Source organism: Berghia stephanieae, unplaced genomic scaffold, assembly GCF_034508935.2.
Source record: "Berghia stephanieae isolate SIO BIC M18660-M18661 unplaced genomic scaffold, UCSD_Bste_1.3 scaffold27, whole genome shotgun sequence".
Classification (NCBI taxonomy): Eukaryota; Metazoa; Mollusca; class Gastropoda; order Nudibranchia; family Aeolidiidae; genus Berghia; species Berghia stephanieae.
The window spans coordinates 60,001-76,830 of NW_027623844.1; the positions used below are offsets into that span (position 1 = coordinate 60,001).

General features: G+C 40.3%; 1 protein-coding gene across 5 annotated transcripts in view; it reads left to right on the forward strand.

Annotated features, from left to right (window-relative positions):
- LOC144961501 (uncharacterized) overlaps nucleotides 1–15,771 on the forward strand; it is a 52,581-nt gene extending 36,810 nt beyond the window's left edge. The window contains exons 12-15 of one of the 5 annotated variants that reach the window (XM_078894666.1): nucleotides 2,463–2,516; nucleotides 5,058–5,109; nucleotides 10,913–10,967; nucleotides 15,318–15,399. In XM_078894666.1, the coding sequence (XP_078750792.1) occupies nucleotides 2,463–2,516; nucleotides 5,058–5,109; nucleotides 10,913–10,920 (114 nt within the window). In that variant the 3' untranslated portion in view covers nucleotides 10,921–10,967; nucleotides 15,318–15,399. Of the gene's footprint in view, nucleotides 1–2,462; nucleotides 2,517–5,057; nucleotides 5,110–10,912; nucleotides 10,968–15,317 lie in introns of all 5 variants that reach the window. The other 4 variants (XM_078894665.1, XM_078894664.1, XM_078894663.1 and 1 more) reach the window with 4 other exon arrangements.
- The last annotated feature ends 1,059 nt before the right edge of the window (nucleotides 15,772–16,830 follow it).

Consider the following 16,830-nt stretch of genomic DNA (forward strand, 5'->3'; position numbering starts at 1 on the left):
CTCTCCCTCTCTCACTCTCTTTCTCTCTCTGTCTCTCTCTCTCTCTCTCCCTCTCTCTCTCCTCTCTCTCTCTCTCTGTCTCTCTCTCTCTCTTCTCTCTGTCTCTCTCTCTTTCTATCTCTCTCTCCTCTCTCTCTTTGTGTGTGTGTATGACCATGTGTATGTGAGACTGTGTGTGGAATTCACATGTACATATATTATCTGTCCTTTTGTTGCTCATATTTGTTTAGTACCATTCTGGAAATCACCTTAGACCAAATGCCGACTAAGCTATGAAAAGTGTCCAACAGTTTTTTGCCCTAGTTCATTCTAGTCATGGAATAACAATCTGTACATTGTGACAAATCGGGTTCCTCCTGGATAGTTCGTAAGCCAGATAGCCCCAAACATCAACACAACGAAAAGACTCAGAGGAAGATAGAAGACAGAGGAACTCGTTGATGAGTTCCCCTGCAGATCAGGCCGATGCACTGAGCCTAGCCTGGAAAGAAAATAGAGAAGGTAGAAGAAGGCAGTACTTCACTTAATGACCCTGATAGAGAGATTATAATAATGAAGGAAAGGAAATCTGGATTAACAATTACGATACATTGATCACAGAACTTAGCTTTACATCTACAACACAAATAGAATGACACAGCTCTACTTATCCATTCATCCTGCTTGTCTCTCTCCTTCCATCCATGAATAAGAACACCACAGCCCATATAAATATAAAATAAAATAAAACACAACTGCTGATAGGCCGTGTCGTGTCCAGTCGAGACAACTCAAGGAAAACCTCTCTCTGACTCCTCGCGCATCGCTTTATATAGCGATGGTTCGAACCCCCTAATTGGGTGGTTGAGGAGTTCAGAAAAAACTAGCAACCCGAGGAGGGCTCTGTCAACTCCAGACTCGTTCAGGTTTTGTCCTAGCAACCATGCCAGGGCATAACAACATTTTCAGTTGTGTTTTGTAGACATCTGGCCAAATCCTCAAAGATACTTTTCTCTTTAGACTCATATTAAATGTCAGCAACATTTCTATGTGTTCATTATGAGTATTTTTCATTTCTTACCTTACCGATGTTCCATGTCGGACATGTCGGACACGACGTTGGAGATCATGGTTCGCCAGCTCTCTCTCTCATCTGCCATTTCGCACATGTTTCATTTAGATATTATGAAATCCTACAAACCACAAAATATATTCTGGTTTATTATTTTTAATATTTTATGTAATCATCTCAATTTTTTCTTTGGTAAGTGAGCATGTGATGGAATTTTCTCTCTCTCTCTCTCTCTCTCTCTCTCTCTCCCTTCCTCTCTCTCTCTCTTTCCTCCTTCTCTCTCTCCTCTCTCTCTCTCTCTCTCTCTCTCTCCTTCTTTCTCTCTGTCTCTCTCTTTCTCTCTCTCTCTCTCTCTCTCTCTCTCTCTCTCTCTCTCTCTCCCCTCTCTCCCCTTCCTCTCTCTCCTCTCTCTCTCTCTCCTCCTCTCTCTCTCTCCTCTCTCTCCTCTCTCTCTGTCTCTCTCTCTCCTCTCCTCTCTCTCTTTGTGTGTCCATGTTCTGTATGTGGAATTCACATTACATACACCCACAATGTTTCCTCGGAACTCATTCCAATGTCCTGAATTTTTTCCTTATTATTCTTTGTTGTCATTCCATTTCTTCCTCAAACTAAATTTTACCCTCGAACACGGTTTCCTCAAACTCATTTCACCCAGCCAACGTTTTAAAATGAATTAATTAAAGAGTTGGGTTTTTTTTGTGCCTGGTGATTTCGACCACTGATGATTACTGTGATATTCACAGTTACTAATGTGTGTATCGTGTGTATCTATCTACACTGCATGTGTGTGTATACAATATAATACACATGCATTCACACACAGCCACTCACACACTCCAATCGCCACTTTTCATAAAAGACACCTCTCTGCTTATTTTTTTTCACTTCTCCATTAGTTTCAAATTCAATTCCACGCGCCATGACGTGCTCATGGTTGCTACTGTGGGAAATAAATGTGATACAAATATATCCCCCCCCCCCCCACACACACACACCAACACTTTTAACATATCAATACAGTAAATAATAATAAAGTTTTCTTTATTCAATCCTCTCCATGCGGAGAATTTGTCTAGGGTTTATTCAAAAGGAAGATTGAAATAACCCCCGTGTCAGCCGCAGCACAGCACCCGCAAATTGAGCTAGGAGAGGTGCTTGCCGACAACAGTACCGTATTTGAATAAGCCCTAATTCACCCCTTACAATAAAAACATACTGGTAAAAAGATCAAGATACTGGATTATGATATTCCAAAAGACCATTTTGTTAAAGACAATCTTTGAGATAATCATGGCCACTGTCATTTAAACCTATTCATGACAACAAAATCATTCAGATATTTGGTCCATGGAACCGGATAAAAATACCGAATCTTTTTCCTCCTGGATTAAATGATTTTTTATCTCTACAGATTACTAAACTGAAAGAGGAACACCGTAAGGAAATGGACGACGTTTCTCAAGAGGTATTTATAGATAGAAATGAATATCCCCGTACTCTACTGTTGGTGGAAAATCATTGAAATGTTTTTATTCTTGACAATTTGTTCTCTAGGATTTTTTTTGTTTTTAAATCAACTCCTTAAACTTTGTGGTATTATCATGAAAAATTTATATATTCTGATTTATTTTTTAAAATATTTATGTAATCATTTCAATTATATCTTTGGTAAGTGTGTACGTGATGAATTCTCTCTCTCTCTCTCCCCTCTCTCTCTCTCTCTCTCCCTCCCTCTCTCTCTCTCTCTCTCTCTCTCTCTCTCTCTCTCTCTCTCTGTGTATGTCCATGTGTATGTATGTGTGACTATTGTGGAATTCACATGTACATATATTATCTGTCCTTTTGTTGCTCATATTTGTTTAGTACCATTCTGGAAATCACCTTAGACCAAATGCCGACTAAGCTGTGGAAAGTGGCCAGACAGTTTTTTTGTCCTATTCATTCTAGTCATGGAATAACAATCTGTACATTGTGACAACTCGGTTTTCCTCCTGATAGTCGGTAAGCCAGATAGCCCCAAACATCAACATAACGAAAGACTCAGAGGAAGATAGAAGACAGAGGAACTCGTTGATGAGTTTCCCCTGCAGATCAGGCCGATGCACTGAGCCTAGCCTGGAAGAGAAAGTAGAGAAGGTAAAAGAAGGCCATACTTCACTTAATGACCCTGATAGAGAGATTATAATAATGAAGGAAAGAAATCTGATTAACAATTACGATACATTGATCACAGAACTTAGCTTTACATTTACAACACAAATAGGAATGACACAGCTCTACTTACCATTCATCCTGCTTGTATCTCTCCTTCCGTCCATGAATTAAGAACACCACAGCCCATATAAATATAAAATAAAATAAAACACAACTGCTGATAGGCGGTGTCGTGTCCAGTCGAGACAACTCAAGGAAAAACTCTCTCTGACTCCTCGCGCATCGCTTTATATATAGCGATGGTTCGAACCCCCTGATTGGTGGTTGAGGATTCAGAAAAAAACTAGCAACCCGAGGAGGGCTCTGTCAACTCCAAACTCGTTCAGGTTTTGTCCTAGCAACCAGTGCCAGGGCATAACAAACATTTTCAGTTGTTTTTGAAGACATCTGACCAAATCCTCAAAGATACTTTTCTCTTTAGACTCATATTAAAGTGTCAGCAACATTTCTAGTTTCATTATGAGTATGTTTCTTTTAGATATTATGAAATCCTACAAACGACAAAATATATTCTGGTTTATTATTTTTAATATTTATGTAATCATCTCATTTTATCTTGGTAAGTGTGCGTGTGATGAATTCTCTCTCTCTCTCTCTCCTCTCTCCTCTCTCTCTCTCTCACTCTCTCTCTCTCCTCTCCTCTCTCTCTCTCTCTCTCTCTACTCATCTCTCTCTCTCTCTCTCTCCTCTCTCTCCTCTACCTCTCTCCCCTCTCACCTCTCTCTCTCTCTCTCTACCTCTCTCTCTCTCTCCTCTCTCTCTCTCTGTACTCTCTCCCTTTCTCTCTCTCTCTCTCACTTCTCTCTCTCTCTCTCTACCTCTCTCTCTCTCTCTCTCTCTCTCTCTCCTCTCTCTCTCTCCTCTCTCCCTTTGTGTGTCCATGTGTCTGTATTGGAATTCACATATACATACACCCAGCAATTTTTCCTGAACTCATTCTAAAAACCTGATTTTTTTCCTTATTATTTCTTTGTTGTCATTCCATTTCTTCCTCAAACTAAATTTTACCTCGAACAACGGTTTCCTCGAACTCATTTCACCCAGCCAACTTTAAAATGAATTAATTAAAGAGTTGGGGTTTTTTTTTTGTGCCTGGTGATTTCGACCACTGATGATTTACTGTGATATCACATTACTAATGTGTGTATCGTGTGTTCTGTCTACACTGCATGTGTGTGTATACAATATAATACACATGCATTCACATACAGCCACTCACCACACTCCATCGCCACTTTTCATAAAAGACACCTCTCTGCTTATTTTTTTCACTTCTCCATTAGTTCAAATTCAATTTCCACGCGCCATGACGTGCTCATGGTTGGCTACTGTGGAAATAAATTTGATACAGAAAATTCCCCCCCCCCCCACACACACACATACACACTTGTAACATATCAATAAAGTAAATAATAATAAAGTTCCCTTTATTCAATCCTCTCCATGCGGAGATTTTGTCTTTGGGTTTATTCAAAAGGAAGATTGAAATAACCCCCGTGTCAGCCGCAGCACAGCACCCGCAAAGCTAGGGAGAGGTGGCTTGCCGACAACAGTACCGTATGTTAATAAGCCCAATTCACCCTTACAAAAAAACATACTGTAAAAAGATCAAGATACTGGATTATATATTCCAGAAAGACCATTTTGTTAAAGACAATCTTTTAGATAATCATGGCCACTGTCATTTAAACCTATCATGACAACAAATCATTCAGATATTTGGTCCATGGAACCGGATAAAAAATACCGAATCTTTTTTCCTCCTGGATTAAATGATTTTTTATCTCAACAGATTACTAAACTGAAAGAGGAACACCGAAGAAATGGACGACGTTTCTCAAGAGGTATTTATAGATAAAATGAATATCCCCATACTCTAGCTGTTGGTGGAAAATCAGTTGAAATATTTTTATTCTTGACAATTTGTTCTCTAGATTATTTTTTTTTACATCAACTCCTTAAACTTTGTGAAATTATCATGAAAACTTTATTTATTCTGATTTATTGTTTAAAAATTTATTGTAATCACTCATTATACTTTGGTAAGTGTGTACTGATGGAATTCTCTCTCCTCTCTCTCCCTCTCTCTCTCTCTCATCTCACCCCCTCTCTCTCCTCTCTCCTTCTCTCCTCTCTCTCTCTCTCTCTCTCTGTATGTCCATTTATGTAATGTGACTATGTGTGGAATTCACATGTACATATATTATCTTCCTTTTGTTGCTCATATTTGTTTAGTACCATTCTGGAAATCACCTTAGACCAATGCCGACTAAGCTGGAAATGGCCAGACAGTTTTTTGTCCTAGTTCATTCTAGTCATGGAATAACAATCTGTACATTGTGACAACTCCCCGTTTCCTCCTATAGTCGGTAGAGCCAGATAGCCCCAAACATCAACACAAGAAAAACTCAGAAAGATAAAACAGAGGGAACTCGTTGATAGTTCCCCCTGCAAAATCAGCCGATGCACTGAGCCTAGCCTTTGAAAGAAAATAGAGAAGGTAGAAGAAGGCCGTACTTCACTTAATGACCCTGAAAAGAGAGATTAAATAATAAGAAAGAAATCTGGATTAAAAATTACGATACATTGATCACAAACTTAGCTTTACATCTACAACACAAAAAAGGGAATGACACACCTACTTATCCATTCACCCCTGCTTGTCCTCTCTCCTTCCATCCATTGAATTAAGAACACCACAAGCCCATATAAATACAGTTCACTCCACTTTAGCGAAGTCGGTTTGTATGATCTTCGGAAGTAACGATCTTTTCTGTAGAACAGGCACCCATGTAACACAAACCCTCATAAAATACAAAACGTTTGTAATGACTTCGCTACATCCTCGTGACGTTATAAAATGCGTATTCTTATCCCCGACCATAATACTTTATAGTAAAAATATAACGGTTGTAACGATGTCACAAACACACTCACTGCTTCCTCACTTCGCCAAGCGCCTGTGTCAATACAACACATACAATACACTTTGTGTGTGTAACGTACCACTGATATAATATGGTAGAACATGACCATAGCGGCACCCGCTACAGCGGGACCATCGCTACAACGGGACCTTGCACAAACCCCCTTTTTTTATACCTGGCTTGGGTTTAGCGGTCAAGGAAAGGCCCGAACTTGTTTACCAGCGGGAAAATTGAGCGAGCTGTACACCCTCGACTCAGCGAGTGGCGTAGACTGGGCTATCTCCCGCCTCCCGCCACCCAGGACTAACACACACGTCTCCGTCTGCCATTTCGCTCGTGTCTTCACACACAACTCTCGTGTCTACCCGCACTTCTTTTACTTTTACGCTCGCTCTATTTCTATATATATAAATGCGTTGATTGGTCAGTCTGCGATGATTAATTAAGTTGGGCAACCTAATTTTAAAAGAGATGCGTTGCACAAGATGACGCCGTGTGTAAAGCCCTTGGCCAATTAAAGAGAAGAGCTTGTGCGCACGCGGTGGTGTGTACATTTTAATCCAGATCAGCTCTATTATTACTATTGTCCATTCTTCATTCATTGCAATTGTTGCTGCTCAAGCATACTCGCACTCGTTCGTATCATAGTCCTTCCTGCCTATATCCCCCCCCCCCCCCCCCCCAAAAAAAAACCCAAAAAAAAACAACAAAACAAAACAAAAAAAACAACAAAAACACCCCCCCCCCCCCCCCAAAAAAAAAACAAAACAAAACAAACAAACAAACAACAAAACAAACACTGAACCAAAGATAGTCCATTTTCAAGGCTCATGGGTCACGTTAGTTTTATTGACATTCAAGGGAGGTAATCATGTTTTTTGGGACATTTTCCCCTGCTATCCTATAGCGGGAACTTGCCTACAGCGGATTTTCTCTACTGTATGTGATGCTTGTCTTGCGTGTTGCGTCAGAGTAGAGCGAAACGAACTCTCACTCTCACTCTACTCTTTCACTAGATATAATACCTCTCTCACTTCGCCAATTGCCTTTGTGTGCTGTCTCGCGTGTGTTGTAGTCTAGTGTACATGTATTAAGTGTGTTGTCTCAACCACAGACTACAACTACAACTCGACTAAACAATGGCGACAGGAGAAAACGCGTTGTGCTTTCTTTGAAGAGAAAAATAGAACTGATTGGTGCAATTGAGAACGGAAAAAAACAAAAGAATGCTGCATCTGAGTTTGGATGTCGCAAACACCGTATCGGGATAATGAAATTGAAAGAGCGCTACAAGGAGGATTTCTACAGTGGAGAAGTTGGCACCGAGCAGAAAAGGGCCCGTCGCGCCAATTATGATGATGTCGAGGCTGCATTATTGCAGTGGTTTTGTTTAATGAGAGGAAACAATGTTCCAGTGAGCGGCCCCCTCATGAAAGCAAAAGCAACATCCATTTGCAGCTGATCTCGGGAAATATACTGGGAGTGTAACGATGGCTGGTTGTCGAGGTTCAAGAAAAGAAACAACATCGTCTTCAAGAAAGTGTGTGGGGAGAGCCATCCGTTGACGTTGATGCCCTGGATCAATGGAAATCGGATGTTTTGGTGAAAAAAACTTGAAAAATATCGCCCTTTGCGATATTTTCAACGCCGACGAAACGGGCTTGTTTTGGCGTCTCTTACCGGATAAGACCATGGACTTCAAGGGACAAGCTGCCACGGGACAAAGATGGCTAAGGACCGCATGATAGTGCTCTGTTGTGCTAACATGATGCAGTTGTAAATGGCCTTTTTGTCATCGAAAATTTAAAACACCCCGTTGTTTTAAAGGGATTCGAAAGCTTCCTGTTCGGTATGACTCCAACTCCAAGCATAGATACAGGACACATTTTTACAGAATGGCTACAGGAGTTTGACAGAAAAATGCTTTTTGAGCAACGGAAAGTCTCCGGGTGGTGGATAACTGTACAGCTCACCCACGAGGAATAAACTTGAAGCCACTGAACTGCTTTTCCTGCCACCAAACGCCACTTCCAAGGCTCAACCTTGTGACATGGCATCATCAACAACCTTGAATGTCACTATAGAGCAGCATCTCCTGAAGCGCCTGATTAACCACATTGATGCTGGGAATCCATTTGAGACATTCAAGCCATCTCTTTTGGATGCTGTGCAGTTGATGAAGCAAATTGGGACAAAGTGGAACCAGCAACCATCTACAACTGTTTCAAGAAAGCTGGTTTTGTTGATTCAAACGCTCCAATCGATAACACAGACGAAGTTGACACCACGATTCAACAAACATCAGAGGAAAGCCTGCTTGAGAGCTTTTTGATGAGTATGGCATCACCACATCCATCACCAACAGCACCGAAGTGCATAGAGTTGAAGATGAGATCCAGACATCACCGATCCATCCGAAATAAGTGCAACCACTAGCACAAAAAAGAAGAGGACCTGGATAGCCATGTGTCAGGAGAGAACGAGGATGATCTGGGAGAGGAAAAGCCCATAGTCACAGAAAATGAAATGTTGGAGGCATTTGGCAAATTGAAACCTATTTTCTCCAAAGGGCATACCAGATGACAGTTTGGCAACTGTTCGCCAAAACCCTCAGTAAACAGAAGGAAAAAAGAAAGAAACAAGCCAGTATTGTCAGTTTCTTTAAGGCCAAATAGAAAGATATAATATTGTTTGTCGCCTTGTCCTTGTTCTGTGCAGTATTAATAATGATGTCTCAAATGTGGCACCATCCTGGCATGGGTTTCACATACAGATATCGTTCCGTTTATTTGCATAAATTAATAAAAAATGTAATAAAGAATTTTTTATTAAAATACAACAAAAAAACATTAAAAAAAACAACAAAAAAACAAAACAAAACAAAACACAAAAAAACTAATATATTATATTTGTCTACTGTGGTCACGGTGACTTTTTGTCAAGATAAGGGCAGTAACTCAATATATTAACTCTACAACGAAGTTGAATAGTCCGAATTATTTCCCTTGAATTTTCTTCCAACGGCTGTAGCGAACATCGGATGTACAATCTTTTTCTGGTTCCCCGACGACATCGCTACAAGCGTAGTCGACTGTATAAAATAAAATAAAATAAAACACAACTGCTGATAGGCGGTGTCATGTCCAGTCCGAGAAAAACTCAAGGAAAACCTCTCTCTGACTCCTCGCGCATCGCTTTATATATAGCGATGGTTCGAACCCCCTGATTGGGTGGTTGAGGAGTTCAGAAAAAAACTAGCAACCCGAGGAGGGCTCTGTCAACTCCAGACTCGCTCAGGTTTTGTCCCTAGCAACCAGTGCCAGGGCATAACAACATTTTCAGTTGTGTTTTGTAGACATCTGGCCAAATCCTCAAAGATACTTTTCTCTTTAGACTCATATTAAAGTGTCAGCAAACATTTCTATGTGTTCATTATGAGTAATGTTTCATTTAGATATTATGAAGTCCTACAAACGACAAAATATATTCTGGTTTATTATTTTTAATATTTATGTAATCATCTCAATTTTATCTTTGGTAAGTGTGCATGTGATGGAATTCTCCTCTCTCTCTCCTCTCTCCCCTCTAACCCTCTCTCTCTCTCCTCTCTTCTAACCTCTCTCTCTCTCTCTACCTCTCTCTCTCTCTCTCTCTCTCTAGCTCTCTCCTCCCTTTCCCCTCTCTCTCTCTCCCTTTCTCTCTCTCTCTCTACCCTCTCTCTCTCTCTTCTCTCTCTCTCTCTCCTCTCTCTCTCTCCTCTCTCTCTTTGTGTGTCCATGTGTCTGTATGTGGAATTCACATGTACATACACTCCAGCAATGTTTCCTAGGAACTCATTCTAATGTCCTGAATTTTTTCCTTATTATTCTTTGTTGTCATTCCATTTCTTCTTCAAACTAAATTTTACCTCGAACACGGTTTCCTCAAACTCATTTCACCCAGCCAACGTTTTAAAATCAATTAATTAAAGAGTTGGGTTTTTTTTGTGCCTGGTGATTTCGACCACTGATGATTTACTGTGATATTCACAGTTACTTATGTGTGTATCGTGTGTATCTATCTACACTGCATGTGTGTGTATACAATATAATACACATGCATTCACATACAGCCACTCACACACTCCATCGCCACTTTTCATAAAAGACACCTCTCTGCTTATTTTTTTTCACTTCTCCATTAGTTTCAAATTCAATTCCACGCGCCATGACGTGCTCATGGTTGGCTACTCTGGGAAATAAATTTGATACAGAAATATCCCCCCCCCCCCCCCCCCCCCCCCCCCCCCCCCCCCCCCACACACACACCTTGTAACATATCAATAAAGTAAATGATAATAAAGTTTCCTTTATTCAATCCTCTCCATGCGGAGATTTTCTTAGGGTTTATTCAAAAGGAAGATTGAAATAACCCCCCGTGTCAGCCGCAGCACAGTGCCGCAAATTGATCTAGGGAGAGGTGGCTTGCCGACAACAGTACCGTATGTTGAATAAGCCCTAATTCGCCCCTTACAATATAAACATACTGGTAAAAAGATCAAGATACTGGATTATGATATTCCAGAAAGACCATTTTGTTAAAGACAATCTTTGAGATAATCATGGCCACTGTCATTTAAACCTATCATGACAACAAAATCATTCAGATATTTGGTCCATGGAACCGGATAAAAATACCGAATCTTTTTCCTCCTGGATTAAATGATTTTTTATCTCTACAGATTACTAAACTGAAAGAGGAACACCGTGAGGAAATGGAACGACTTGTCTCAAGAGGTATTTATAGATAGAAATGAATATCCCCATACTCTAGCTGTTGGTGGAAAATCAGTTGAAATGTTTTTATTCTTGACAATTTGTTCTCTAGGATTTTTTTTTTTACATCAACTCCTTAAACTTTGTGAAATTATCATGAAAACTTTATTTATTCTGGTTTATTGTTTAAAGTATTTATGGAATCATCTGAATTGTATCTTTGTACGTGATGGAATTTTCTTTATACCTTCTCTCTCTCTCTCTCCCCCCCCCCCCCCCCCCCTCCTCCTCTCTCTCTCTCTCTCTCTCTCTTCCCTCTCTCCTCTCTCTCCTCTCTCTATCTCTCTCTCTCTCTCTCTCTCTCTCTCTCTCTCTCTCTCTCTCTCTTTGTGTGTGTATATGACCATGTCTATGTGTGACTGTATGTGGAATTCACATGTACATATATTATCTGTCCTTTTGTTGCTCATATTTGTTTAGTACCATTCTGGAAATCACCTTAGACCAAATGCCGACTAAGCTATGAAAAGTGGCCAGACAGTTTTTTGCCCTAGTTCATTCTAGTCATGGAATAACAATCTGTACATTGTGACAAATCGAGTTCCTCCTGGATAGTCGGTAGAGCCAGATAGCCCCAAACATCAACATAACGAAAAGACTCAGAGGAAGATAGAAGACAGAGGGAACTCGTTGATGAGTTCCCCTGCAGATCAGGCCGATGCACTAAGCCTAGCCTGGAAGAGAAAATAGAGAAGGTAGAAGAAGGCTGTACTTCACTTAATGACCCTGATAGAGAGATTATAATAATGAAGGAAAGGAAATCTGGATTAACAATTACGATACATTGATCACAGAACTTAGCTTTACATCTACAACACAAATAGGAATGACACAGCTCTACTTATCCATTCATCCTGCTTGTCTCTCTCCTTCCATCCATGAATTAAGAACACCACAGCCCATATAAATATAAAATAAAATAAAACACAACTGCTGATAGGCGGTGTCGTGTCCAGTCGAGACAACTCAAGGAAAAACTCTCTCTGACTCCTCGCGCATCGCTTTATATATAGCGATGGTTTGAACCCCCTGATTGGGTGGTTAAGGAGTTCAGAAAAAAATAGCAACCCGAGGAGGGCTCTGTCAACTCCAGACTCGTTCAGGTTTTGTCCTAGCAACTAGTGCCAGGGCATAACAACATTTTCAGTTGTGTTTTGAAGACATCTGACCAAATCCTCAAAGATACTTTTCTCTTTAGACTCATATTAAAGTGTCAGCAACATTTCCATGTGTTCATTATGAGTATGTTTCTTTTAGATATTATGAAATCCTACAAATGACAAAATATATTCTGGTTTATTATTTTTAATATTTGTGTAATCTTCTCAATTTTATCTTTGGTAAGTGTGCATGTGATGGAATTTCTCTCTCTCTCTCTCTCTCTCTCCTCTCTCTCTCTCTCTCTCTCTCTCTCTCTCTCTCTCTCTCTCTCTCTTCTGTCTCTCTCTCTCCTCTCTCTCTCTCTCTCTCTCTCTCTCTCTCTCTCTCTCCTCTCTCTCTCTCTCTCTCTCTCTCTCTCTCTCTCTCCTCTCTCTCTCTCTCTCTCTTTCTCTCTCTCTCTCTCCTCTCTCTATCTCTCTCTCTCTCTCTCTACCTCTCTCTCTCTTTCTCTCTCTCTCTCTACCTCTCTCTCTCTACCTCTCTCTCTCTCTCTCTACCTCACTCTCTCTCTCCTCTCTCTCTCTCTCTACCTCATCTCTCTCTCTACCTCTCTCTCTCTCACTCTACCTCCCTCTCTCTCTCTTTCTCTCTCTCTCTCTCTACCTCTCTCTTTCTCTCTCTCTACCTCTCTCTCTCTCTTTCTCTCTCTCTCTCTACCTCTCTCTCTCTATCTCTCTCTCTCTCTACCTCACTCTCTCTCTCTCTCTCTCTCTCTCTACCTCTCTCTCTCTCTACCTCTCTCTCTCTCTACATCTCTCTCTCTCTCTACCTCTCTCTCTCTCTACCTCTGTCTCTCTCTCTCTTTCTCTCTCTACCTCTCTCTCTCTCTACCCCTCTCTCTCTCTCTCTCTCTCTCTCTACCGCTCTCTCTCTCTCTATCTCTCTCTCTCTCTCTACCTCTCTCTCTCTACCTCTCTCTCTTTCTCTCTCTCTCTCTCCTCTCTCTCTCTCTCTCTACTCCTCTCTCTCTTCTCTCTCTCTACCTCTCTCTCTCTCTCTTTCTCTCTCTCTCTCTACCTCTCTCTCTCTATCTCTCTCTCTCTCTACCTCACTCTCTCTCTACCTCTCTCTCTCTCTCTACTTCTCTCTCTCTCTCTCTCTACCTCTCTCTCTCTCTCTACCTCTCTCTCTCCTCCCTCTCTACTCTCTCTCTCTACTCTCTCTCTACCTCTCTCTCTCTCTCTCTCTCTTCTCTCTCTCTACTCTCTCTCTCCTCTCTCTCTCTCTCTATCCTCTCTCTCTCTTACCTCTCTCTCTCTCTACCTCTCTCCTCTACCTCTCTCTCTCTTACCTCTCTCCTTCTCTCTCTCTACCTCTCTCTCTCTACCTCTCTCTCTACTCTCTCTCCCTTCTCTCTCTCCCTTTCTCTCTCTTCTCTCTCTCTCTCTCTCTCTCTCTCTCTTCTCTCTCTCTCTCTCCTCTCTCTCTCTCTTTGTGTGTCCATGTGTCTGTATGTGGAATTCACATGTACATACACTCCAGCAATATTTCCTAGGAACTCATTCCAATGTCCTGAATTTTTTCCTTATTATTCTTTGTTGTCATTCCATTTCTTCCTCAAACTAAATTTTACCTCGAACACGGTTTCCTCAAACTCATTTCACCCAGCCAACGTTTTAAAATGAATTGATTAAAGAGTTGGGTTTTTTTTGTGCCTGGTGATTTCGACCACTGATGATTTACTGTGATATTCACAGTTACTAATGTGTGTATCGTGTGTATCTATCTACACTGCATGTGTGTGTATACAATATAATACACATGCATTCACACACAGCCACTCACACACTCCATCGCCACTTTTCATAAAAGACACCTCTCTGCTTATTTTTTTCACTTCTCCATTAGTTTCAAATTCAATTCCACGCGCCATGACGTGCTCATGGTTGGCTACTGTGGGAAATAAATGTGATACAGAAATATCCCCCCCCCCCACCCACACACACACACACTTGTAACATATCAATACAGTAAAAAATAATAAAGTTCCCTTTATTCAATCCTCTCCATGCGGAGATTTGTCTTAGGGTTTATTCAAAAGGAAGATTGAAATAACCCCCCGTGTCAGCCGCAGCACAGTGCCGCAAATTGATCTAGGGAGAGGTGGCTTGCCGACAACCACATAACATGGTGGGTAGTGGAACTAGGTATCTTTCGGGTACTCTTGAAATCTACATCTGTTCCATATTTGAACCAGTTCCCCTTTGTCTTACCTTTTCTTGGGTGTTTTAATTGGACAGTAATTCTAGAACTTTTTACTATCCCATTTTATTCCTTTTTACTGGAGGTGAATGTGATGCAAGTGCCGTAAAAACCCTTTAAAAAACAAAAACAAAAACAAACTACCACCATTACTACGACTACCACCACATCACCATCCCTAATAACACAACTACAACCACCACATCACCAAAATAAAAATAACTGACAAAATGACGTCAAAGACAGAATATATGAATATCATGAAATTCTTTGTTCAATCAAATACATTGATGTCTTTGGCTAAGTTGAAGAAAATTAAACTTGAGGCCTTTACACTGTTGTGGAATCAGTAGTTAAGGAGTTGAGTTGTCCTCACTAGTGGAGAAACTTTAGCGTGGAAGGATAATTCATTGTTTTCATCCTTGAATTAAAAAAAAATCACCTTGAAAACTCCTGGAATTTCAAAATGGAAATGCTGTAGGAATCTGGTTTTATATTTCGCAATATCCACTGAACGTGATCAAGGTGCTTTACAGTAACCAGATATTATCATCTCTTATCTACAACCTGCTACATCTTTCTATTGATGGACTATGGTAGATTGTTCTACATCATTGGACATCTTACTGACACTATATATATATATAGACTGTTGACGTCAACCAGCTATTACTGTCCCTTATCTACAACCTGCTACATCTTTCTATTGATGGACTATGGTAGATTGTTCTGCATCATTGGACATCTTACTGACACTATATATATATATATATATATATATATATACAGTCTACAAACACATACAGTCTATGTATAAATGGAATTTCACATAATCCCTGTTACAGTCATAGGTTGTCTGTATAGCGAGACTTATATGATGAGGTATCAATCTACCCATTGAGACAATATACAATTTAAAATAACAACTATTTTTGTTCCTGTTCACAGCACAGAAAAACTATGGAGGTTAATGAAAACCTCCAGAGGATGCTGAACAGAGTCCTCGTTGGACTCCAGGAAAAGATGGAAGAGCAGGTAGGAACATGACGGGTTTCTGTCCAGTCTGGACGTGGTCACAGGTTTGAGGTTGTTGTCAGTTGTTGGATTGGTTGTTACTTGTTGTGCTCTGTCCTATATAGTTCTGAAACATGGAAGTTTGGAAAATGAAGACAGTTATTGCTACCCTTTGGACAGGACGTTGATTTTTCCTTAAGTCTTTCCATCTCATATTGTAATTGGATCAAACCCAACGATACACAACGATATTGATATGTACAATCCATGCCACCTTTAAACACAGTCGTAGGGAAGAGTCTTAGGTGTGTTGAATCCAAAGATTTCCATAATTGGATCAGACCCAACGATACACAATGATATTGATATGTACAATCCATGCCACCTTTAAACACAGTCGTAGGGAAGAGTCTTAGGTGTTGTTGAATCCAAAGATTTCCATAATTGGATCAGACCCAACGATACACAACGATATTGATATGTACAATCCATGCACCTTTAAACACAGTCGTAGGAAGAGTCTTAGGTGTGTTGAATCCAAAGATTTCCATAATTGGATCAGACCCAACGATACACAATGATATTGATATGTACAATCCATGCCACCTTTAAACACAGTCATAGGGAAGAGTCTTAGGCGTGTTGAATCCAAAGATTTCCATAATTGGATCAGACCCAACGACACACAACGATATTGATATGTACAATCCCTGCCACCTTTAAACAAAGTCATAGGGAAGAGTCTTAGGTGTACTGAATCCAAAGATTTCCATAATTGGATCAAACCCAACGACACACAACGATATTGATATGTACAATCCATGCCACCTTTAAACACAGTCATAGGGAAGAGTCTTAGGTTTGTTGAATCCAAAGATTTCCATAATTGATCAGACCCAACGATACACAAACGATATTGATATATACAATCCATGCCACCTTAAAACACAGTCATAGGGAAGAGTCTTAGGTGTGTTGAATCCAAAGATTTCCATATTTGGATCAGACTCAACGACACACAACGATATTGATATGTACAATCCATGCCACCTTTAAACACAGTCATAGGAAGAGTCTTAGGCGTGTTGAATCCAAAGATTTCCATAATTGGATCAGACCCAACGATACACAACGATATTGATATTGTACAATCCATGCCACCTTTAAACACAGTCATAGGGAAGAGTCTTAGGTGTGTTTTAATCCAAAGATTTCCATAATTGGATCAACCCAACGACACACAACGATATTGATATATACAATCCATGCCACCTTTAAACACCGTCATAGGAAAGTCTTAGGCGGGTTTAATCCAAAGATTTCCAAATTGGATCAGACCCAACGACACACAACGTATTGATATTACAATCCATGCCACCTTTTAAAAAATCATAGGGAAACTTACGTGTTGAATGTGAAAATGAAAATACTATTTTAAACCCATTCT